This window comes from Melospiza georgiana, chromosome 4, assembly GCF_028018845.1.
Source record: "Melospiza georgiana isolate bMelGeo1 chromosome 4, bMelGeo1.pri, whole genome shotgun sequence".
Lineage (NCBI taxonomy): Eukaryota > Metazoa > Chordata > Aves > Passeriformes > Passerellidae > Melospiza > Melospiza georgiana.
The window spans coordinates 20,338,282-20,361,387 of record NC_080433.1 but is presented as its reverse complement, the minus strand read 5'-3'; the positions used below and the strand labels follow the sequence as shown (position 1 = coordinate 20,361,387).

The following is a 23,106-nucleotide window of genomic DNA, read 5'->3' as shown; positions in this document are numbered from 1 at the left end:
CTTTTCTTAACACCCCCAAGGAAGTTCATTGCATCCCTGAGGAGTCAAATTCCAGAAGAGCTTTCACTTTTTAACCTTTTATTAAAAGTGTGACTCATTATGAGGTGTTAAAAAGGGAAAAACATTCTTTTTTGGATCAAATATTCTGCTTCATGTCAGCTCCAACATTATGATTAAAGATTTTTTCCATGTTCAAAACATGAATATTTTACTTCACTTCAGATTTTTTTTTCACCAAAATGGTGCCTGAGATGAAAAATACTTTTAATATCCCAATATTAAGATACAAACCACTGTAATTTAGGGGCTCTGTAAAGATATTTATTAAGTATCTTTTCAGGACTATTGCACATACCATATCCTTCAGAATCAGGTTAATGTAAAAACATTGCAGAATAACACCTTCCCCCCAACATAAAAAAATAAATAGATAATTAGGCTTTTAATACTGTAGAGTCCTGTTACTGTGCCTATAAAGAATACAAGCAATTAAGAAAAGTGTAATCCAGCAAAATTAGTGATTATATTTAAATAAACATCTGAAAGGCACAAGCTGCTGACAGTATCCATGTGTATGGTCCTGCTACAGTCAAGTCCTTCTGTCACAGAAAATAACGGGGGTGAACTTCCCATTCTTCCTTCCCTGGAAACTTCATAGTTATATTCCTTCCAGGCAAATTTGCTTCCTGTGGGTCAAATGACACTTTTAATCTTTGGACAACCTGATAGATATGTGCAGGACTCAGACAATCAGAGGGATTGTGCCCTAATCCTGTTCAGGCTCCCAGCAATCCAAGAGCACTGGGGGCTGCTGCTGAAAATGTCACCTACACCAGGAAACACTGACTGTCCACCTGGAAATGTCCCCTTGCTCAGAAGCCTCACACCATGACAGGCACAGGGCAAAAGGGAGACACTGAGAAATATCCCTTGCTGTTAATTCTCTCATTCCCTTCTCCTGATTCTGCCTCCTTGCACTGAGGACTATTCCTACATTTACACATTATACATAATGCCTGCATTACACATTAATGCCTGCAGCTTCACTATCACTCCTCCAGTTCCTCTTCTCCCCTCATCAGTGCAGATGCTCAGGTAAATAAATATTCTTATGTACTGTGACCTTTTTTTGGCTAAAGAAAGTGTTGTGAGGATAACTTCAGGTGCAGTGCAGCTACATAAATCAGCTTGACAGTGTTATCACCAGGATTTAACAACATTAATGTAACATAACATTAACAAAACGTGGAATACAATGCAAGGTACATCCCATCAAATGCAAAGAGAGGAATTTGCTGTGATCCTGTCTAAAACACCAGTGTTCACTTCTGCATTGCCCTCTATCCATGAGGCACTGGCAGCCCTCCAGGCAGACCCACTCCACCACCCTTGCACACAGAGCCTGGCAAAAGGAAAAGCAGAACAAAAACCTCCAACTGCATGCCCAAAAAGGGAAAGAAAGAGCAGCTGCTCCTACAAGAGAAGAGTAAATGGAGGAAATACTGATGGCACAGCAAAAAGAAACTACAGCTGGGCAGTAGCTGGAAAAAATGGGGCAAGGAAATGACTTATCAAAATGCTGAAGAGAGCCTTTAAAATGGTATCTTTAAAGCTTTCATCCATGGGTGGAGAATTCTGGCTACCAGAAAAGTCATTCACCACTGAGTAGGAGCTGGGACACATTCCCAGGTCCCAAAGTGCAGGCATAGCCTGTGTAGGCATCATATCAGAGTTCTGAGAGTCAGGGGTGGTGGCTTTGTCCACCTTTATCTTGCTGAGTTGATATTCAAGCTACAGACCCATTTCCTGGTTAAAGAACATCCTGAGGCTGAGACTCCTTTGGACTCCAGATAGGCACAGCTGCCAGAGCCTTTCACTTCAAACCTGTCAGGGAGAAGGGGAGACAGGGTTACTTGGACACCCACAATCAAATATTGCAATAGAGCAAAGGCAGCTATGGGCATCTCTGGTTCTCTTTGAATTCTCTTGGAATAAAGCCTGATTTATCTCAGGCAAGGCACCAGAGGAGGATGATGTTTTGTGCCTTGAAGGGACCACCATGGAGATTGTCTTTTCTTAATGGTATCTCATGCCCAGAATACAAAATCCAGCACTTGTAGTACTCCTGCATCTTGTTTAGTGGTCACTTAATGTGAAACACACCCTTAGAGCAGAGACTGAAACTCAGGTTTGCCTTTCTCAGGGATGCTCTGCCATCAAGATGGGCACCACCACCTTGTACCTCTACATCCTCCTATCCAGCTCAAAGGCTCCAGCAGAAGCTGTGAAGGAAATGCATCTCTAATTCCTCCCTTCCTCAGAACCCAACAGGCACCATGGTTAAGGGTTGTTGGGGGAAACAAGAAGCAAACCCCAGTTTCTACACCATAGGTGTCCCTACATAAGAGGTAAGGGACTCCTTCAGCAACTCTGCTTTCAAACAAAGTGCTATAAAGCTCTATGGATAGGCCAAGCAAACTGGAATGGTGTCTGGAAAAGCCAGGGGACAAATCCCCACCAGCGTAGTGACACCTGAGCTTAGATATCAAGGTGTTTGCCCTCCCCTTCAGGAGGGGCAGTTTGAGGCAAGCAGTGAGGCAGAGGTCCAAGAATGGGAAGAAGCTCACTGAAAATGAAAGCTTCAGTGGATGTTTGTACTGCAGAGAGGGGATAAAAGAGTGGGAAGGACTGCAGTTTTCAACTTGAGGTGCCCACGTGTTCCCCACATCTCACATTAAATGCCTTTGTCAGATCAAGCCTTCAGGGCTTGGGGATGAAGTGAATATAGTCACACATCACCAGTAATGTCACAGACTTAAAAGTATTTAAATTTTCCATTTTTAAGGTAATTTCAGGCTTGTGAACTCTCCTTGCTTAAGCCTATCAATGGTAATTCTGCCACCTCCTGCCAGCAGCTGCTCCAGGATGAGCTGCAGCAGCCTCTGAGGAGACGGGACAGCTGCCAGGGAGAGGAACAAAGTGCCCTACACCGGGCACTGCTGGCACAGAACACACAGTGGGCCCTGGCCACAGAGCAGCTCATGCAGTATAAATTCACATCTTCCTTTCCCTCCAGCAGCCTCTTTCTAAGAAACATTCTATAAAAATGAGAACATGTCTTAGGAGTCTCCCAAATCCCTTTGCTATTAACCTCACACAGCTCACATGCAGGTTTGTATTGTTGCAAAATATATTCTATGATGAGGAATTTGTGTTACTGCAATCTTCCCTTCCTCCCCCAATTCCCTTCCTCCCATTGCTTTTGTGTCTCTTGGTTTCACTTTCTCTAATGTCTGTTCCCATCAGCCTGCCTCATGTTGCTTCTCAGCATTACAAACTCATCCCCTCACTTTCATCTGCCACAGTTTTAACAATGCCATGTGAAGTCTTCAGTGCATTCCATACCCTCTCCATCCCTTCAATATAATAACAGAGTCCTACAAGTCACAAGATCTGCATTATTTTTCTTACTCTCCTATAATCAAATATCACCAGCAAAACCCCTCCACATCAACTTACAGTTCATTGTCTAATGCTTTTCCATTTACCCAGAAGAACTCTTCATTTCTTTTATGGAGTCCAATCCATGGGTCTTGCTTTGTTATCTTCATCATAAACCTCTGTAGGAATAAACCCACATGAGAAAAGAAGTTCTGCAAGTTCAGCAAAACAACAATCTAGCCTTTCCTGCTGAAGGAGTAATATTAAAACCTAAATACACAGAGACTGGTTGGGATAGGGTTGACTGACCTAGAGAGAGGCTATTCTAAAATATCAAGGTCTGCTATCAAGGTCTGGAACAGATCCAGAATAATATATTCTCCTAGGCCTTTGCTCAGGGTGGAATCTTTCCCAATACTGTGGTACAGTATAGAAAAAAAATGCTCCAAGCTGCACTTCAGGTAACTATCTCCTAACTCCAAAGGTCACAATTAACATATTTACCAACTTGTGTGTCATTAACCTATCTCAATATGAGAAAATAATTGTTTAATTAAAGATAAATGAGATGCAACAGTGTTTACCCTGATAGATGCCCTCAATATGGCAATTTATAGCTGTGAGCAGCACCAAATTTAATTCAGAGAAGTACTCAGAGGTTTTCTAAACCATCAACTTCTCAAACTGATGTTTCCTGTTTTCAGGGAGAAGAGGCACAAAGTCTTCTCTGGGCTGTGACTCATTGTGGTCTTTCATCAGCTTCCTAACTGTTCAGCTGAGGAGGATGCAGAAGCAGTTCCCTGGAAGAGAACTGGGAGGAAAACAGGATCCCCCTGTGGCTCCCTTACCAGCTCCTGGTGATTCTCGATGACCAGCAGGGAAGCGTTGTGGGAGGAGCACTGGCTCTGGCTGGAGTTCCAGGCAGCCTCACTCTCTGAGAGGAAGTAACACTTCCTCTGGAAGTACAGCCAGCCTGATGGACACAGCTCCAGGGGAGGACACACTGGAAACGCTCTGGCCAGAGAAGGCTTTACTGGGAAAAGACAAGAAACAATCTACCCTCTTCTTCCACTGGGAAAGGTTTTATTTTCTGCAGCATCTAAAATAATCCCAGTGTAGCCACAGCATTGTTACTTCTGCCCAGCTGAAAGAATAATAATAATTATTACATCTTCTGGATGTTATTATTATTATTATTATTATTATTATTATTATTATTATTATTATTATTATTATTATTATTATTACTACTATATTATCTTCTGGATCCTGCACCCTTCTGCCTCTTGACATATCCTTAAAAGGATGGTCAGGGACACGTTGGTAGAAGCAGCTGAGAAGGTGATCATAAAGAAACACCCAAAGACTCTTCTACAGCTTGAAAATTCCAATAACTCCAATTTTTGCATATGTTGCTTCCTCACAGTTGAATTAATAATTTTGTTTATTATAGTGGCATTTTTGAAGGACTGCAGATTGGTAGGACTATCTTCCTGTTGTTATTTGTTTTCTTGAACTTGGATTAAGACCAACAGGGATGTGACAAACTTGATACCAAAAGTAAACTAAGCTGAGCCCTCCCTAGCCCCACTGAAGCGCGTGGAGCTGTTCCTGCACTGACCCACAATTTCAAACAGAAATCACAGAATCACACAGGATCACAGAGTGGCTTGGGTTGAGAGCGACCTTAAAGATCATTTTGTTCCACCTCCTGCCATGGGCAGGGACAGATTCCACCAGACCAGGTTGTTCCCAGCCCCATCCAGCCTGGCCTTGGACACCTCAGGGAATCGGCAGCCACAGCTGCTCTGGGCAGCCTGTGCCAGGGCGTCAGCACCCTCTCAGTATGGAACCCCAAACCCTGGTAATTTCTATTGCTAATTAGATTTTCTTTTAAAATTCCTTACTTACCAAACTGGATACAGGAAATCAGAATGACAGCAGCAGTAAGGACTCCAGCGACAGCTCGCCACAGCCAGATGTTTGAGAGCAGACCTGAAAAAATGAATGCAAGGAATTAAAAAACAAAACAAACCCAAAATAACAAATAAGAACCAGCTGAAAGGGGAGTAGAGCCCAGGACACACAAAGCTGTTTCAAACAAATACAGCTCTCTGTGGAGAGCAGGATGGGAGCAGAAACACTTAGCTTAACTTCACAAGGTTTATCATCTAACAAGAACTCTGAGTTACTGCAAATTTTAGTTACATCATCCAGAACTTAAAGTGATCCAAAGAGAAAGAAACGAGCAAGGGGAAAATGACGGTGGACACTGAGTGCCTAAACACGGCACGGATAAGTTCCATGGATAAGAGGCTGGAGAGGAAATAAGAAAAGCCATCCGTTCTGGAGCCCAAAACTTTTCCTGAGAAATATCCAGCCTTATCCCACAGTCACAGCTGTTTGGTCTCCTTTTGCTCCTGTCCCCTCCAGGGCTGTGGAAGCACCCAGGCCCTGCCGCTGCCGGGCCGAGGTGTCCCCTCAGGAGGGTCCCCTCTCCGGGCACTCGCTCCGCTGCCAGAACGGAGCGTTTTCAGCGATGCGGCAGCTCCCGAGGGGCCTCCCCGGCTCCCCATGCTCCGGAGGGATGTCCCTGATCCCCCCCGCACCCCAGCGCGGCCCCTCGGTGTCCCCCGCCCGTCACCTTTGGTGCCGCGCCCCGCGGAGCCGCCGCGCTCGGCGCCGCTGCCCATGGGCGCGGGGCTGGCAGGGCCGGGGCCGCCCGGCCGCGCTCGGGCCGCAGCGAGACCGGCCCCTGCTCCCCTCGGTGCCGCTGCTCCCCTCGGTGCCGCTTCTCTCCCTGCCCTCGCTGCCGCTGCCCTCGCTGCCTCTGGCCCCGCTGCCGCTGCCCTCGCTGCCAGCCCCCAGGGGCATGGCCAGGGAGCCCGGGCAGTCACTCCGCAACTCCGGAGAAATAGGAAATGGGGACGCTTTCAAGGAGAAGTCGGCTCCTACAAAATCTCACGGGGATCCTGTGACATCAGCAAATTCCAGGAACTAACAGAACTAACACGAAGGGAGAAGGCTCTGTTTTGGTTTTGTCTGGTGTGATTTTTTTTTTTTTTTTTGCTTTTGCTTTTTTCGGGTGTTTTGGGTTTTTTATGGTTTTGTGGTGTGTCCCCCCCCCCCCCCCCCCAATTTTATTTATTTCATGTGTAAAACGCCAATTGCTTGTTTTTAAAATTTTAAAAGTTCGGTAGTAATAAAATGGTTATAAAAATAGGAATATAATTAGAGTAATAATAATTTGGACAATTTGAATTAGGACAATATGAGACAATAAAAACAAAGAGTTACGGATGTCATGGTACCTTTTTCTGGGCAGCATAAGCTCGAAAAGGGACCCACGTTAACAGAGGATTAAGCCTTAAAAGCAACACCCTATTGCATATTCATAAATCTCATACATGATGCTTAAATTCCATTCAAACACAGGATTCTGTCTGGTCAGTGTCAGCTTCTTCCTCTGAAACCTAACAGTGCCTTTGAGCCTGAGCAAGGTGGGAAGAAGTTTGTTTCTTCTGATAAGAGAACAATAAATTCTTTTTCTCTGAAAGATTTAGGTGTCCTGTGGCTGCTATCTCAGTGCAAGTCCTTTCTTTTAAAAAGTATCCTACATAACATAGTTTCTATTTTAACATGTTGTTATAGCCCAAAACTATATTTAACACATCACTTAAGAGAATTAATACAGCATAACTTTCTAACGCAACACATCCAATATTCATTTTAATATTTGCGTAAAGCCAATCATAAAATACACATTTTTCACATTTCATATTTATTAATTTTCTTCTTTTGTATGGAGAAGGAGAGTAAAATCAAGTATTTAAACGTTGATTACTTAAACCTCTTTGGAAAAACTGGACAGTGATTTGCTTTACCTAGAAGTACATAAAGCCTGATGATGCTGGGTTGCCCGTGGGGATGAAGGTGCAGTAGAAATTTCAGCATTGCTTGGAAGACAGGGCCACACCTATCATCCATTTCACCGGGTGGATTTGCACAATAACTGCTGTACTTACAACAGATCCGGGCTGTGCTTTGTGTTCTAACAGCCTGAGGAACACAGCTCTCTCCAAGTCATCATGTGGGCTCTGTGTGAGGCTGGTGAGGAATTCAGCAGTGGTTTATCCAAAATAAGCATCCTTCTGTACCTGGGCAGGAAACTTCAAACAGAAAACCATGGGAATGGGGGGTTACACTTTAGGCTTTCACTGCAATCTCCAATTACTTTGATTGTCAAGGATTCTGAGCGGTGGTGAGTTGCTGAAAATCATCTCCAGGTGTTTATGTTTACAGCTTAGAAAGAAACATATAAACTTTATACTTCCGTAAGTATAATTTGAATTGCAGTTGATTTTAGCCTCTGCTTGCAGCAGGAATTCATTTAGGCAATGAACTGGGAGAGCTGGACTGGTCAAAGTTCCCAGGACAGCACTGGAAAAGAAAAGGAAAGATAAAAGGATGAAGAAGAATCCAAAAGATATGTGTGACAAGGCTTAAGGCCTGGTGGCTTCAGGGCGGCTAGGGAACCAGGAGAGAGAAGAGGTGATGGGTTCAGAGAGCACAAGCTGGAAACTTTTCCAGAGGATTTGGAAGACATGAATCCAGAGGGGCAGAGGATGAGAGGAAGGTGTGGAATTAGGGCAGCAGGGAGTTCAGTATGTGCTTGATGTAGAGCATGTTTTACACACAAGGAGACAGTGGAGCATTGGTGTGTGTAGTGCTGGCATTCTAAGAACAGCTTATTCAGCATTCATTTGCTCTGAAGGAGTGGCTTGGGCTCCTGCCATTCAGTCCTGCCTGTCACTGAGGTCAAAAATAGAATTGTGGCTTTTAACCACAGAGCGTTCAGAAGTGAGCGCTCTTTTTGTGCTCACCCACGAGTACAGAAGGTAATTCTCACAGCCGCAGGAGATTCTCCAGGCTGGCAAGAAACCCTGAGAAATGCTGTCAACATAGCTGTGAATCAGCTGACCTCCAAAACTACTGCTATTGACCCCAGATGCTTGTAACTGAGACACTCACCTTCACCTTCACTTTCCCTGATCAGTTTGGCTAAGAAGCCTCCAGACAATTCCTAAAATAAAAGTTGGTTAACAAGATAGGAATTTCTTGCAGGCTAAAGGCAGAAATAACCTCCAAAGTAACTCACTGGAAAGTTACTTTAAAATATTGCCATGATGTAGGGATAAAAATGCAAACATTCTAAGGAAAAAGCATAGCATTGTACCAGAGGGCTTTCATGGGACTGACTTGAAAAGTCAGAGTTGGATCCTGCCTCCTGCCTGCTGCTACCCCAAATAATCCTTGATTACCTTTTGTCACTCACTGATCATAGAATCATGGAATGGTTTGGATTGGAATAGACTTTATCTAATTCCAACCCCTCTGCCATGGGCAGGGACACCTTCCACTATCCCAGGCTGCTCAGAGTCCCATCCAGCCTGGCCTTGGACACTGCCAGGGCTGGGGCAACCACAGCTGCTCTGGACACCCTGTGCCAGGGCCTCAGCAACCCCCTGAGTATTTTTCCTAATATCTGCTTTAAATCTTTTCTATTTTAGTTAAAAACTGTTCACTCTTGTCCTGTCACTATCTGCTCATGTAAAAAGTCTCTCTCCCTCTTTTTTTACAAGCTCCCTTCAGGCACTGCAAGGCCACAGTGAGGTCACCCCAAAGCCTTCTCTTCTCCAGGCTGAACAATCCCAATTCCCTCAGCCTTTCCTCCCAGCAGAGCTGCTCCATCCCTCTGCTCCCCTTGGTGTCCCTGCTCTGGCCTGGCTCCAGCAGCTCCCTGTCCTTGCTGTGCTGGGCCCAGGGCTGGATGCAGCCCTGCAGGGGGCTCAGCAGAGAGGGGCACAGGGGCAGAATCCCCCCTGCCCTGCTGCCCTGGGGCTCTGGGTGCAGCCCAGCACAGGGGGGCTCTGGGTTGGGGCAGGGCCAGCTCTCACCCACAGCCCCCAGGTCCTTCAGCCAGGGCTGCTCCCTCTGCTCATCCCCAGCCTGGATTGATCCCAGGGGCTGTTTTGACCCAGGTGCAGCACCAACACTTGGTCCTGTTAAACCCTGTTGAGATTCCCATGGGCCACTTCCCAAGAGAGAACAGAATTCCTTTATAGATAATTTGTGACCCACCACAGAGCAAACATCACACAGCACCTTGAAAAGTCATTCCCCATTTGAAGCCCTTGCAGCCACAAACCCAAAATGGTTCCAGAAAGTCCAGTGTGTGCTAAAAAGGAACCCAATCTGCCAGCGATTGCTGCAAGCTCTGTAACACTGTCAGTGCTATCTTTAGGGTGTTCTTTGTGTGCCCTAAACCCTGCTTGCTGCTCTGCCCCCAAGTCTGCATTGGCAGTGCATCCTCCCTGATATGCCCGTTTGGCAGTGAGAGCCATTTCTTGTGTTGGTAGAGTTGTCATTTACAACCAGATAATATTGATTGCATGTGCAATACTGCATGAACTTCTTTTGTTTACATAAAGTATCGCTCATCTCTGAGATGCCTGCTCATGTCTGTCTCTGCTTAGTTACTTCTATGCAACAGCTTCTGGGCTTTTCAATGGTTTGGAGTGGTTTCTTTTAAGAACCTTGCCTTCATTCACTGTTTTCTCCTACAATAAAATCAAAATCCCTTGGTTGTGATTTTTGCCAAGATACTCAGAGCATTTTTTCCACCAAGTGTATCCTAAACACCACAGCTGGCTTGAGACACAGTTGGGACACAGGTTCATAGAAGTAGGATGAGCTTTGAGGATCAGCTCTTGGAGGTGTCCCTGTCACAGGTTCTCCTTGATAAAGGTCACTAAAGGAGCCAGTCCTGGGTCCAGGATGTGCCCCTCTGGGGCTGTGCTGCCAGCCTGGCCTGTCCCAGGGAGTGTCACCCATTGCCCAGCTGCAGCAGGAATTGAACCAGCCTGGCATTCCCTGAGGCACTGAGCACGGAAGGAGCGAGAGGTCACACTGGGATTGCTTAGGGATTGCTTGGCCTTGGCATCAGGATTAGACCCTGACCACACCAGAGTGAGGAGGAAATGTTTCACCCTTCTCTTGCAGTAGGGATGCCAGAGGTAATCCAAGAATCACAAGCTGTAAAGTGGAAGTTTATTGTAAAACTTAGCTCACAAGATCAGCGAATTGTGAACAAGAACAACACACAGGCAGAGGAAACAAAGCACTTTCATTTAAACTTCTGCCCTTGGTAGGGATTTCCTTGCAAGCTCCTGAGTCCTGAGACTTCCTGTGGCTTTCTGGATTTGATGGGGTTTGTGCAGTTCCACAGTGGCCCCAGGGTGGGTTGCCCTTCCCACCCCTCTGGTGCACAGCTGCTGCCTCTGCTGCCTGCTGAAGGCTCCAACTGAGGCCCAGTGGCTCCCAGGGAAGAGGCTTTTCCCTGGCCCTGCCTCCAGGAGAGCCCACTTGATCCAAGTGATCACAGCAGCTGGAATATGAAAATAGAAGGCAAAAATCTATAATACAACATAGAATGCTCTCCCACCCTCTCCAGTAAAATGAGTGCAAGCAAAGAGCCCTTCCAACTCAGCTTCCTTCTGGAATAGGAGTACAGATCCTGGGGTCTGACACTGGAATTTTTCTGCTACAGCTCCAGGTTCTTACTCTGTTCTCTGGGAATGGAAAGTCAGGGAAAGAAGTGCAAATACATTTCCAAAGCATTTGATGCAAGCAGTGAGTGAGGAGGATGGCTGGTGTGAGGGACATCACAATGTGCTTTTAATTTAGAAAGAGACAGTTATACCTGTAGGATTCCATTTTCCCTTCCAAAGGTCACAGCATACGGTATATAGATTTTTTGACTGAACAATTTTTTACCTGGTGGTAAACCAGGCTATGAGTTTCAAAAATTTCACAGAGCTTTCTCTACCCTGCAGCTAAAGGAGAGAGCCATGAAAGGCACCAATAAAGGAGGAATTATTCTGCCTAAAGGACACAGCAAGAAGAAATATCCTTGGAGTCACACGAGGCCCAGGGTCCCAGGAGTCACTGAAGAACAGCGGCAGTTTAGGTGATATTCCCTCTTTCATGATCACAGCTCTGTTTTCCTGGTGTCACCTGTTTCTGCTGTTGGCTTGAACATTTCTGAGCAGGAAAGCCTTCAGGCATCATTTCCACCTGTGACCCATCTCCAAGGAAAAGAGGGCAGAGCACTGTGTTACCATTCCCTGTGGGTCACTCTCATGCTTCTGGCCAGCTCCTTCACAGATCCCTCTGGGTTTCATTGTTCTGTTTTCTGTCCAGCTCAGCTTCTCTTGGGACTCGGCCTTGCTAGTCTCTGCTGGTCTCCATCCTGTGCCCTTCCCCAGCAGATCTGAGATCTGACATTCCTTCCGTTCCCCACGCAGGACTGGGGCTGATTTTATGCCCACAGCTGTGCTGCTGTAGGATCCTTTCCCTTGGGCTGATTCCCATTCCCCTCCCAGGCTCTGGGATCCTGTGTGCTCTTGCAACAGTCTGGGATAGGGGAAGGTTTATCCACACCCACACCTGACTTTCTCTTGTCCATCCTGGTAAGGAGTGGGGTTGCTCTTCCCTCCAGGATGCCAGCCAGAAATCTGTGCTGCCCTTCCCTTGTGGCTGCAGGCAAGGCCAGGCTGTGGCCAGGTGGGGAAGGCTATCCTTGTGCCCAGGCAGGGCTGGGAACACAGGGCTGGGGATGGATGGGACTTGCAGATGTGTCAGGATGTGTTTGGGATCACCCCTTGCCCAGGCTGGACTCCTCTCCCCTGGCATGAGACAGTGCCAGAGTGCTCCTGTGTGCCAGGGCCAGCTCTTCCAGAGGGGATCCATCCAGGCTCAGGCAGCAGCAGGGACAGGCTGGGCTGAGCTCAGCCCCGAGGCTGGAGAGAGGCTGCAGGAGAGCCTGGGAGCAGAGACTGGGCAGCTCAAGGGAAATGGGACACATCCCATGCATGGTTCCTACAGGAAGCTGGGCAGAAAAAATCATCATGCACATGATGGTTTTAGCTCTCCTACAGATGCCTGCTGGAAATTGTTGCAGCTTTTTCACACATATTTTGTATTGCTCGGGTTCCACCACAAGGTGCAATTGATACTTTACCAAATCCAATCACAGTGCAGTGCAAGTCACGGTAAAGTCCTAATATACGGAACCTGAATAGGGAAAGAAAGTCAAATTTGGTTCCATTCCTGATATGCAGTGAAAGGCAGAGTGGCACCAGACCTGCCTGCTAAGCTGTTTTATTGCCACAGGGATCAGGAACTGCCTTGCTGGAATCTCCCCCTCAGTCCTCACTGTTGTTCCCAACATTTCCACAAATGGTCCTGGACAATGCTTTCCCATCCAGAAACATTCCCCTGCTTTGGTCCCCTCCAGCCAATGGTGCTGACATCCCCCTCTCTCTCTTGTCCCTGCCTCCTGTCCCCTTCCTTTCCCCAGGGAGCTGCATCCAGCCAGATCCTTCCTTCCCCAGCAGAACTCCAGCTGGGTCCTCTCCTGCCATCCCTACAGGACAGCCCTGTGTTCCCTGGCCCTGCAAGGCTCCCTTGCCTTGGCCCAGGCTTGTGCTGAAGCAGCTGCACCTCCAGCAATCAGCTTCCCCCACAGCACAGTCCCTGATCTCCCTTGGGCTCTCTGCTCTTTGCTCTGCCTTTGGCATTCTCCCCTTCCCAGACACTGCATGGCAGGGACTTGCAGGGAGGAGCTCACATGGCTGGGTCATGTTCCACGTGGTTGATCCACTTCCACTTCTGCTCCTCAGAAGAGCGTGTGAGACCAAGGAAGTAGTAGTTATGGCTTGATTGTGAGAGCAGATAGCTCTGGAAAGGAAGCCAACAATGGGAACACATGAAAATGACATTTTCTTGAGCAGAGGCACAGAAGGCTCAGTGCTAAACAGGCAGCAAAGAGAGTGCAGTGGGCATCCAGCCACAGCACTTCTGCCCACTGCTCCAGAGGATGAATTTCTCCCTTTTGGAGTCCCATTATGAATATAACAAATGTAAGAATACACCTGTGGTGCCATTACAGGTGTAATTTGGAGCTTAACAGGTGTGACTTGATAGCTGGGGCCACTTTTCCTTTTGGATGGGGGTGGCAAAGCCTTTTCAGGCTTTGTCCCAGCCATGGCTCTCCCAAAGAAGTGTCTGCTCAAGCTCCATGGCCTGTGTGCTAAATCCCTGGAAAAGCCCAGCCAGCTGGGCAGGGACTTTGCTCCCTTGCCATGGGATCTGGCCTGGGCACAGGAGCTTCCAGGGACAGGACTGCAAGGCCCAGGAGGCCTCTCCCTGTGCAGGCCTTTGCTGCCACTGCCAGGCCTGGGCTGTGCATGGCTGGCAGCAGGTCCCAGAGCCCAAGGCCATGGGACAGGGGCTGGCACAAGTGTCACTGCTGAGCCCTTGGCCAGGCAGCTCCAGCCCCCGAGCAGCTGCCCCAGGAGTTGGATCTCACCAGCTCTTGCCTGCTGTCAATGACCACCAGGTCTGAGCCCATGGCAGTGCATTCTGCACGGGAGGCATCCCAGTCCTTTGCTTCCCTCTCTGGAAAAAAGAAGTAGCATTTTCTGCTATGTTTCTTCCATGGTGTGGGGCAGCCTGCAGAAGGGAAGAAGAGGTGTGTAAAATCCCTGTTCACACTGACCAAAGGATGCCACAACAATGGAGAGGTCAGAGAGGCCATTCCAGCCCCAGAAATGCCTGTGTGCCACTGCTGAGCATTGTCAGCAGAGCACCAGGGATCCCCCAGAGCCTCTGGGGCTGATGGCAGCCCAGAATCAGCAGGCAGGAGCCAGACAGGGAGCAGCAGCTCAGCAAACATGATCCAGCCTTGCCCAGGATTGCTCAGGGCATACAGAGAAATGCTCAGGGCACAAAGCAGCTCCCAGATCCCCACAGTCTGGTCTGCCAGATGCAGAATTGGGCAGCAGAGGTGCCACTGGCAGCACCAACATTTGTGTGCATTGCCAGGCAGGGCAGCAGGAGGAGCAGGGAGGGGCAGCTGCAAAGGGGATGGGATTCAGGGAGACAGGGCCTGCAGGAGACACTTTGGTTGTGGATCCAGCAGCTCCTGAAGGGCAGCCTGGAATTGCAGTGAGGTCACAGGCTGGCTGTGGAGGGGCCTTGGAAAAGCAGCACAGGCACATTGTCCATCCTGCTCCCTGCAGGGCTGGGGACCTGAGGGATTGTTCCTCCTGTGCCTTCCCTGCCTCCCACTGCTCTGCTCTGGTAGCACAGAGGCATCAGCTCTTCCCTGGGGAACAGGAATGCAGAGCTGAGCCTGAGCTGCTTCCAAAGGAGCTGCAAATGCAAACCCTCCATGGGCTCCAGAGCTCACCCTGGGAGTGTCCCAGGGAGAGGTTTGTACTCCTGACATGGCAGAGGGGTTGTTTGTGTTCCTTCTGAACAAAATCCTGACAGAGTTCCTTTTCTGTACCCCTTAACCATCAATCCAACAGACTTCTGGCAACTCCGTTTGGAAAGACAGAGGATTGCCTACCTGGTGTCCTTTCAGGGATGTGGGACAATGTTGTTGGGTCCTCTTGAGTGGTAGGGGACAATGTTGTTGGGTCCTCTTGAATGGTGGGAGACAATGTTGTTGGGTCCTCTTGAATGGTGGGAGACAATGTTGTTGAGCCCTTTCGGCTGCCCGCAGTTTGACCATCTAGAAATAAGAACACAATTTCTGCTTGCAAGGAGTGGCCACTGTGCCAGGCACTGTCAGAGCTCTGCTGGACCTCTCTGAGCCCCATCACCCAACACAGAATGCAAACTCTGCCTCTTTGCTCATGGGGCTACTACAAAAATCATAAAATGGTCATGTCAGGGTCCAGTGAGGAAAAGGCAACACTTGAGTTCATTTACACAAGTTGTATCTTAATTAATATTTTGTGCCTTGTGTTCCATCTAGATGTCAAGTTTCTTAGTGTATATAAATTTCAGGTCACCAAGGCAGTACTGAACACACAAAAGAGCTATAACTAAAGCCAGGCCTGGATCCAAGTCTAATGACTCCTCTTTCCCTGTTAAAGCTGCATTAAATGCTAATTACACTTTGTTAATTTGTGCTGCTTTGAATTTATTTAATTTTTCCCATCCTTCCTGGTTAGACATTTTATAAATGTCCGAACGCTGTCAGATACCAATCCCAAACTCTTTGCTTTAAAAAAGAAGAATGACTTGCCTCCCCCAGCCCTATTTTTTACGTTCCATGGATCAAAACCTTTGCCATGTCTCCCCCATGTGCATCTCTGAGCAGGTGGCAAACTGTGGGACTTGGGAGTGATTGGTTGTAGCAGCTCCTCAAGCTTTCTCAGCAACCAAAGGATGGAAAGAAGAAATGACAACGGAATTTTTAAAATGATTCCTTGAAAACTTTCATAGGAAGTATCAAATGGGTTGATTTTTTTTCCTGGGGTAGATAAGAATATATTTTCCACCAGATATCATTTATCAGTTAATGTAACTTAAAAATTGTTATGAACTCAGTGCAGAGACTGAGCACAAGATTTGAATTGAAATTAGCAGGAAATAAATTCCTTTCATTTCCAATTTTGATGCCTTTTTCAAATGAGATTTAATTCAAAATATTGTAAGATTTTTGGTGTCTCATCCCTATGGCATAAGACAACACCATCATCTTGAAATATTCTCAAGGACTACAATCATAAGACCAAAAGGCATTATTTGATCTTCACTGGTTTCTTCAAAACATTTGCATCATAAATTCCTCAGTGTCTGAACATTATTGTTTTCCCTTTTGTCACAGATTTTTTTCTTTTGGAATTTTGAACTTTCAAACCCTTTGGCTATTTGCAGATTTCCTCCTACAGCCATGGGTGGCTAAAAACTGTCGTCCTTGGCCTTCATCCCAGACTTCCATTGCTCCTGCCTTTGGATGTCATGGCCTGGGCATCAGGCAGTGGCTGAGTGACACAAATCAATTGCCAGTGTTACATTTCTAGCAGGACTTACGTGGGAGTGTCCAAGACAGGGTGAGGGCCACTACAATGGGAACCAGGACAACAACCAGGACAGACACTTGTTTTCTGGAACAATGGCTTTTACCTAGAGAGGGACAGAAACGTAAAGATCAGGGAAAGAGCTGGACAAGAGCCCCTTTGCCTGCATTCCAAGGTGCCTTTTCAGGCTCCCACTGGGACTCTGGAGCATTCCAGATTTGCAGGCTGGAGCCAGGCTCAATGTCCTGGTGCTTCCCCACGGGCTCTGGAGCCCTGTGCTCAGGGAACTGAACAGATCCCAACCTGCCATGGGATTGAGGACATGGAAAAGCTGGAGGGCCATCATTCAGGAAAGGGAGATGGATCCAGCCTGTTTCAGGAAGTGCAGAAGGTGCTTAATATGCAAAATTGTAGCTGGTTTTATAGAAGAAGAGCAACCCTGCATGCAAGGCAAGCAAAGCAGGGAATTCATTCCCCACTTGCCATGGGCAGGCAGGGTTTCAGCCAGGCCCAGGAGAGCAGCTTCCATCCCAAGGAACAGTGGCTTGGGAAGAGTGAATTTCCTGGAGAACTGCCAAACTGGGTTAGTGAGGGGGCTCTGGCAGTCAGAATTCTGTCTGGATGTGAATGAGAGGCGCCCTCCATCAGAGCTGGATGGTATTTAAAGAGCACTGCCCTGTGACCTAGAAGGGATCTGGGATCCCTCATGCCAACACTTTGCATTTTCATCCTGTCTGATGAAGTTAAATGCCATTAACTTAAAAGAGCTTTCCAGCAGTGAAACAATTTGGACTTATAAAAATTAATTCAATAACAAATATGCTTTTTCACGCTCGAAACCCATCTCCCAGATCCAAGGGAACTGGCTGCCATTCTCTCCAACTGAAGCTGCACTGGGAGCATTTCCTTGGTCTCCCAAGATTCTTTGTGTAATTTGCTATCAGAGGTGCTTCATGCAGAGGTGTGTGAGGCCTTTGGTGTCATTGAGTTTCTAAACTTAATTTGCAAGATTTAGTCAGAATCTCTGACTGATTGTGGGAGTGTATCCAGTTTGCTCAACTATCAAAGGATGGAAAGTAATGAGGAAAACCATCTGAAATTTAAAAATGATTCCTTGAAAACTTTCAAAGGAAGTCCCACAGGGCTCTGATTCTTTTTCCTGGATGGAAAATATGATGTTTTCTTTCTCTAAAATAGAATTTGTTGTTATTAATTGGATATGTGTCTAGAGATTGAGCAAAAGGCTTTTATTTGAATAAGGAGAAAACAACTGCCTTTAAGAGGTAACTTTGAACTTTGCTGTCTTTTTCAAATGAGCTCTAACTCTTAATTCTTTTAAGAATTTTGGTGTCATATCTTGAAGTCATAAAAAGTTACCTTCTCCTTAAAAGATTTTCACATATCCCAATTGAAAGGCCAGTAGTTATTATCTGCTTTTGTTTCATCAAAATATTTGTATAATGAATTCTTCAGAGTTTGAACATTGTCAGTTTTCAATTGGGCTTGTTCTTTTTTTTTCTGTTGCGGTTTTAAACTTTCAAACCTCTTGATTCTCATACACGTTTCTTCTTACAGTCATGCTTGAATAAAACCTGCTGTCCTTTGCCTCCAAGCCAGACTTCTGTTCCTGCTGGCCTTGGATGTCATGGCCTGGACCTCAGTCAGTGGCAGAGAGACACAAATTAATTGCTGTTATTCCATTTATAGCACTTACATGGGAGTACCTGACACACAACAATGAGCAGGAGCACGATTATCTCAGTGACCAGGACAGCAACTCGAGTTGTGGAACAACAACTCCTTCCTAGAGAGAGACAGAAAAAAGTAAAAATTACAGAAACACTTGGAATAATCCACCTTTCTCCTGCATTCCAAGATGCCTTTTCAGGCTCCCACTAGGACTCTGGAGCATTCCAGATCTGCAGGCTGGAGCCAGGCTCAATGTCCTGGTGCTTCCCCACTGGCTCTGGAGCCCTGTGCTCAGGGAACTGAACAGATCCCAACCTGCCATGGCTTTGAAGAGAGGGGAAAAGCAGGAGAGTGTTCCAAGCCCTGGATTGCAGAAGGACACAGAGAGGCTGAGTGGGTGGGTGACAGAGGGAGCTGCCTGAAGGAGAGGGGGCTCAGTAAAGAGGAATTAAAAAGGGCTGCTCTGAGAGAATGGGATCCAGGCAGGATGGTTGGCTCTGCAGGAAACATTCAGCAGAGAAGGTCATGGCAGAGAAGATGAATCAATCCCTTGTGACAGGATTGACTGAGTCAGAACTGGGCAGATCTTTCACTTCAAGGCAGTTCCTTGTGAGGAGCCACCAGGACTGTAAAAGGTATGGCCGAAATACAACATGGATGTACTAACAAATCCCAAGGGATACTGCTGGCAGATAATGCTAATGCTGTTTTTTAATCCCACTCTTAGAGCCCTCTTTTCACATGGCCAATAGGAGAGTTACCTGATGTGGATTCACAATAAGACAATAAAAAAGAAAGTTCTAGAGGATCTCTGGGAACATCAGCTCTGCTGTCCTGAGCACACACCAGCAGAGTGGTTTAGGACGGAATTGACCTTTTCACATCCCTGAGCCCAGCTCCCCTGCTCAGGTGTTGGCCAGAGCAGGATGTCCAGGACCAAGCACAGGCAGGTTGGAATATCCCTGGGATGGTGACTCTACAGCTCCTGGCATTAGAAATTCCCTGAGGGAAGGTCCAGGAAGTCCCTGAGGGAAATGTGAGAGTATTGCTTCTGAAACTATGACGGGAAAGTATCTTCAATGCCCTTTCTCTTCTTCCTCATCTCCTGTTGTTCACTTTTCACTGCTGGTCTCTGAGTGTCCCATTCAGTTCACATCCATTCACAAATGGGGAGAATGCTTAAAATGTGGAAGCCTGAAAGCTGCAGACCATGCTAAATGTGGAGGTGTGACAGAGTTATGGAATAAATGCAAGCCAGCAGGCAAGAATGCACATGGACAAGTGTAAAGTTTATTGATGTGGGCACAAAATAAGACATGGACTATTCCATATTTCTGTAACACTCAAACCCATCCTGCTGTCCAGCACTGAGCCCCCTTGGTTCTATCTCCACACAAAGATAATACAATTTTCTATCAGTTTAAGTGCATTCTGCTGGCTTATGGAATTAATGTCAGTACTTTGTTGTTTTCCTTCTGACCAAAAACCTGACAGATTTCCTTTGTGTCCCCCTTAACCATCAATCCAACAGGGGCTTCTGGTCACTCCCTTTGGAATGACAGAGGGTTGCCTACCTGGTGCCTCCTCATGGCTGGGGGGTGACTCTGTTGATTCCTCTTGGCTGCTGGGGGACAATGGTGCTGAGACATTTTGGCTGCTGAAGGTCAGTGCTGTTGAGTCCTGTTGGCTGCCTGCAGTTGGACCATGCAGAAATGAGAATACAATTGTTACTGCAATGAATGACCCCTGTGCCAGGCACTGTCAGAGCCCTGCTGGGCCTCTTTGGCTGCCCCATCACACAACACAAAATGCCAACTCTGCCTCTTTGCTCACTCCTGGCAAACAACCCTCAAAGCTGCAGCACACACCAAGGTGTTCCTTCCCCAGGGCCAAAGCCCAGAACTGACCCAGAACTGCTCCAGCCCTTCCCAGAGCAGAGGTGGATGTGAGGCACAGCACCCAGGGAGCCACAGCAATGGGAGACAAACCACAGCAAGTCCAGATTCTGTGCTCTATTAAATGCAGCCAATTTCATTCTGTTGTCTTGGTTTATTATTTCTTTTGAATTTGTCGTTGGTCTGGTATTGCACATTTTGTACACATCAGAGCACTATCAGATAAATTCCCTGAACTCTTTGCATTGAAACCCAAAAAGCAATTACCCCACCCAAGCCTATGCTTTACACCAAATACATGAAAGTTTTTAGCATTTTTTCACCATGGGTAGCTCTGAGTAGTTGGGAGATTCTGGGATTTGAGTGTGATTGGCTGTGGAAACCCTTCAGACTTATTCAATGATCAAATTATGGAAAGAGAAAATGAGAAATATCTGACAGTTAAAACTCATTCCTTGAAAACTTGCAAAGGAAAAGCTGTAATAATTACACACATTGTTTCTTGAAGATGAGAATATTTTCTTTCTATGGAATTAATGTGTCTTTCAAGGTAGCTCAGAGATTGTTATGAGCTCAGTGATATCTCTGCAGACCCTGAGCACAAGGCTTTTATTTCAGTAAGGTGACAAAAATTCAATGACAAAAATTGAAGGTGTAACTTTGCTGTCTCTCTCAAAGGAGTTTTTATTCCTAATAATTTTAAGGGTTTTGCTGCCACACCTGAGTGTCATGATGCAATATCATCATCTCAAAATATTCTCAAGGATTGCAATCTGATCAAGGTCGTGCATTATCTGATCTTGACTTGTTTCTTCAAAAGCTTTTCTATCATGAATTGTGCAGTGTTTGAACGTTGTCAGTTCTTAATTGGGTTCTGGATTTTTATCTCCTGGATTTTAAAACTTTCAAAGCACCTGGTTTCTTTGACAGATTTCCTCTCACAGCCATGGGTGGCTGAAAACTGCTGTCCTTTGCCTTCACAGCAGACTTCCATTCCATCTTGGCTTTGGATGCCATGGCCTGGACATCAGTCCGTGGCAGACAGACACCATTTCCGTGCCAGTGTTCCATTTCCAGCAGGACTTACCCGTGGTGAGTGTCAGATACAGGGCTATGGCCAGCAGGAGGATGATCACAAGCAGGACAGCTCCAAGAGCAGCAGCTCGTGTTCTGGGACAATGGCTTTGACCTTCAGAGGGGCAGAAACATGCAGGTGTGGGGAGCAGCTGCACAGAGCCCCTTTGCCCTGCATTCCAAGGTGCCTTTTCAGGCTCCCACTGGGACTCTGGAGCATTCCAGGTTGGCAGGCTGGAGCCAGGCTCAATGTCCTGGTGCTTCCCCACTGGCTCTGGAGCCCTCTGCTCAGGGAACTGAACAGATCCCAGCCTGCCATGGCTTTGAGGAGAGGGGAAAAGCAGGAGAGTCCTCCAAGCCCTGGATTGCAGAAGGACACAGAGGGTGGGTGGGTGACAGAGGGAGCTGCCTGAAGGAGAGGGGGCTCAGTAAAGAGGAGCTAAAAAGGGCTGCTCTGAGAGAATGGGATCCAGGCACAAAGCAGCTCTTTGCTGAAAGCTGGAGATCAGTACCTGGAAAGTTTTGTGCACAACATAAGAAAAGAGTTGGTAGATATTTTCCAAAAACGCACTGGAAGAGAAATATTAAAATATTATTGAGAATATATAAAAACATGAAATTACAATGTAATCGAACCTATATTTAGGTAACATCCATTGTGGATTCCTGTCAAGTTAGCTGTGAATGCATTTGTCAAAAGAGGTTAAAACCTCATTTCCTGGGATATTAATAACTCCAGTTATATGAAAAGAGATGCAGAAGGTTCACACTTTGTGCAAAAGACAAGCAAGGGATGGCAAGAAATAATTTCTGCCAGAGTGAAAGCAGAGTTAGGAAAAAAGGGAAAGAAAAATGAAAATGAAATACAGAGACACACTGTATGAAGTCTGTCATATTTCAGGATACACATTTATGGCAGATATTGCAAAATCAGTGCAAACATATATGCAACCATTTTAAACTCATTAAAGAAAGATGAATCCTGGGTTAGAATTTTGCAAAGTGTTTGATCCCAGATCATACTACAGCTGTCCATGAAACATTTTTTCACACTGGTGCATTCAACAAACAGTTGGCACAGCCAGAGCAGGAGGAGAAGCCCCCAGGCAGTGCCTGCTGTGCTCAGGGAGCAGGAGCAGCTGTGCAGGAGACTGCTGTGAGCACCAGCAACAGCAGCCACTCCATCCTGAGCAGTTTGCTGCAGCAATCTCAGTCTGCTGGGGGACAGCAGGTCAGGGCCAGCAGCAATGGATGTTCAGCTCTGGAATGCTCTCCCAAATGGATAAAAAGGACTCTCAATCTCACCCCAGAGACACTGCCTGACACTTGCACTTTAGCAAGAGAAAAGTACATCTCCCAACAACTTGCCTTTGTAAATATCAACAACCCTCTCTGGACACTCCACCTGCAATTTTTTCAGCCCTGGCCCTCAGGTTTCCCTTGGGCTCTTTGGGGCTTTGGTGCTGCAAGGAACTCTGTCAACAGATGTGGGAGAGAGAGGGGAGAATGCAAAGAAAGCTCAGTGCCCAGCACTGGACCTACCTTGGCCGTCAGGGATGGTGTGTAGCCTGGCTCTGGGTGGTTCAGGCAAGTTGCGGTCAGAGTTAATGACATTTTCTGCCATTTGGTTCCACTCTGCTCTCTCCTGCCTCGGCTGCTGTGACAGTGACACTCTGGGCTGGACACAAATCAGAGCTCCCTCCCCTCTCCAACCTTCAGCAGGAAGTTCTTGACTCTTCCGGTCATTTAGAAACTTCTAATGAAAGGAGAAGTCTATTTCTACTTCATCTTTTGAAGGCTCATGGTTTTATGTCAGCAACATGAGAAAACAGAAGTTTATTGTCTCCATGTTATTTTCTCAAAAATCCTTTCCCAGGATTTCTTCTCCTGGGAAGTTGAGAAGCCTCAGAAAAGAATGAAAACAAGAATTATCTGATTCTCTGGAAATGTGGTCTGGAGATCATTTTCCAACAGGTACATCATTGATTGGTTCCACGTAAATTGTTTTCAATTAATGACCAATCCCCATCAGCTGTGTCAGACTCTGAGAAGTCAGTCACGTGCCTTCA

General features: G+C 46.7%; 2 protein-coding genes across 2 annotated transcripts; both read right to left on the bottom strand.

Annotated features, from left to right (window-relative positions):
* Positions 1–311: 311 nt before the first annotated feature.
* On the bottom strand, positions 312–6,152 carry LOC131082749 (C-type lectin domain family 2 member L-like). The gene is made up of 5 exons (XM_058022858.1): positions 6,086–6,152; positions 5,353–5,436; positions 4,290–4,474; positions 3,520–3,620; positions 312–1,884 (listed from the first exon to the last, which is right to left on the bottom strand). The coding sequence occupies exons 1-5, from the start codon at positions 6,132–6,134 to the stop codon at positions 1,767–1,769; spliced, it is 537 nt and encodes a 178-aa protein (XP_057878841.1). The 5' UTR covers positions 6,135–6,152; the 3' UTR covers positions 312–1,766.
* Positions 6,153–14,864: 8,712 nt separating this feature from the next.
* On the bottom strand, positions 14,865–22,661 carry LOC131082453 (uncharacterized). The gene is made up of 6 exons (XM_058022365.1): positions 22,580–22,661; positions 21,051–21,152; positions 19,643–19,759; positions 18,094–18,183; positions 16,393–16,485; positions 14,865–15,082 (listed from the first exon to the last, which is right to left on the bottom strand). Exons 1-6 carry the CDS (start codon positions 22,659–22,661, stop codon positions 14,865–14,867), a joined length of 702 nt encoding a protein of 233 aa, XP_057878348.1.
* Between the last annotated feature and the right edge of the window lie 445 nt (positions 22,662–23,106).

Bases quoted from the DNA above. Each gene is read 5' to 3' on its own strand.
- LOC131082749 (XM_058022858.1), bottom strand. From the start codon at position 6,134: ATGGGCAGCGGCGCCGAGCGCGGCGGCTCCGCGGGGCGCGGCACCAAA. The intron at 4,475-5,352 runs GTAAGTAAGGAA...GTCTTTTCCCAG, and splicing joins GATTTCCTGTATCCAGTTTG to TAAAGCCTTCTCTGGCCAGA. The intron at 1,885-3,519 runs GTAAGTTGATGT...TCTCCCTGACAG, and splicing joins AAAGCATTAGACAATGAACT to GTTTGAAGTGAAAGGCTCTG.
- LOC131082453 (XM_058022365.1), bottom strand. From the start codon at position 22,661: ATGGCAGAAAATGTCATTAACTCTGACCGCAACTTGCCTGAACCACCC. The intron at 18,184-19,642 runs GTAGGCAACCCT...GTCTCTCTCTAG, and splicing joins CAGCCATGAGGAGGCACCAG to GAAGGAGTTGTTGTTCCACA. The intron at 16,486-18,093 runs GTAAGTGCTATA...GTCCCTCTCTAG, and splicing joins TGTGTGTCAGGTACTCCCAT to GTAAAAGCCATTGTTCCAGA.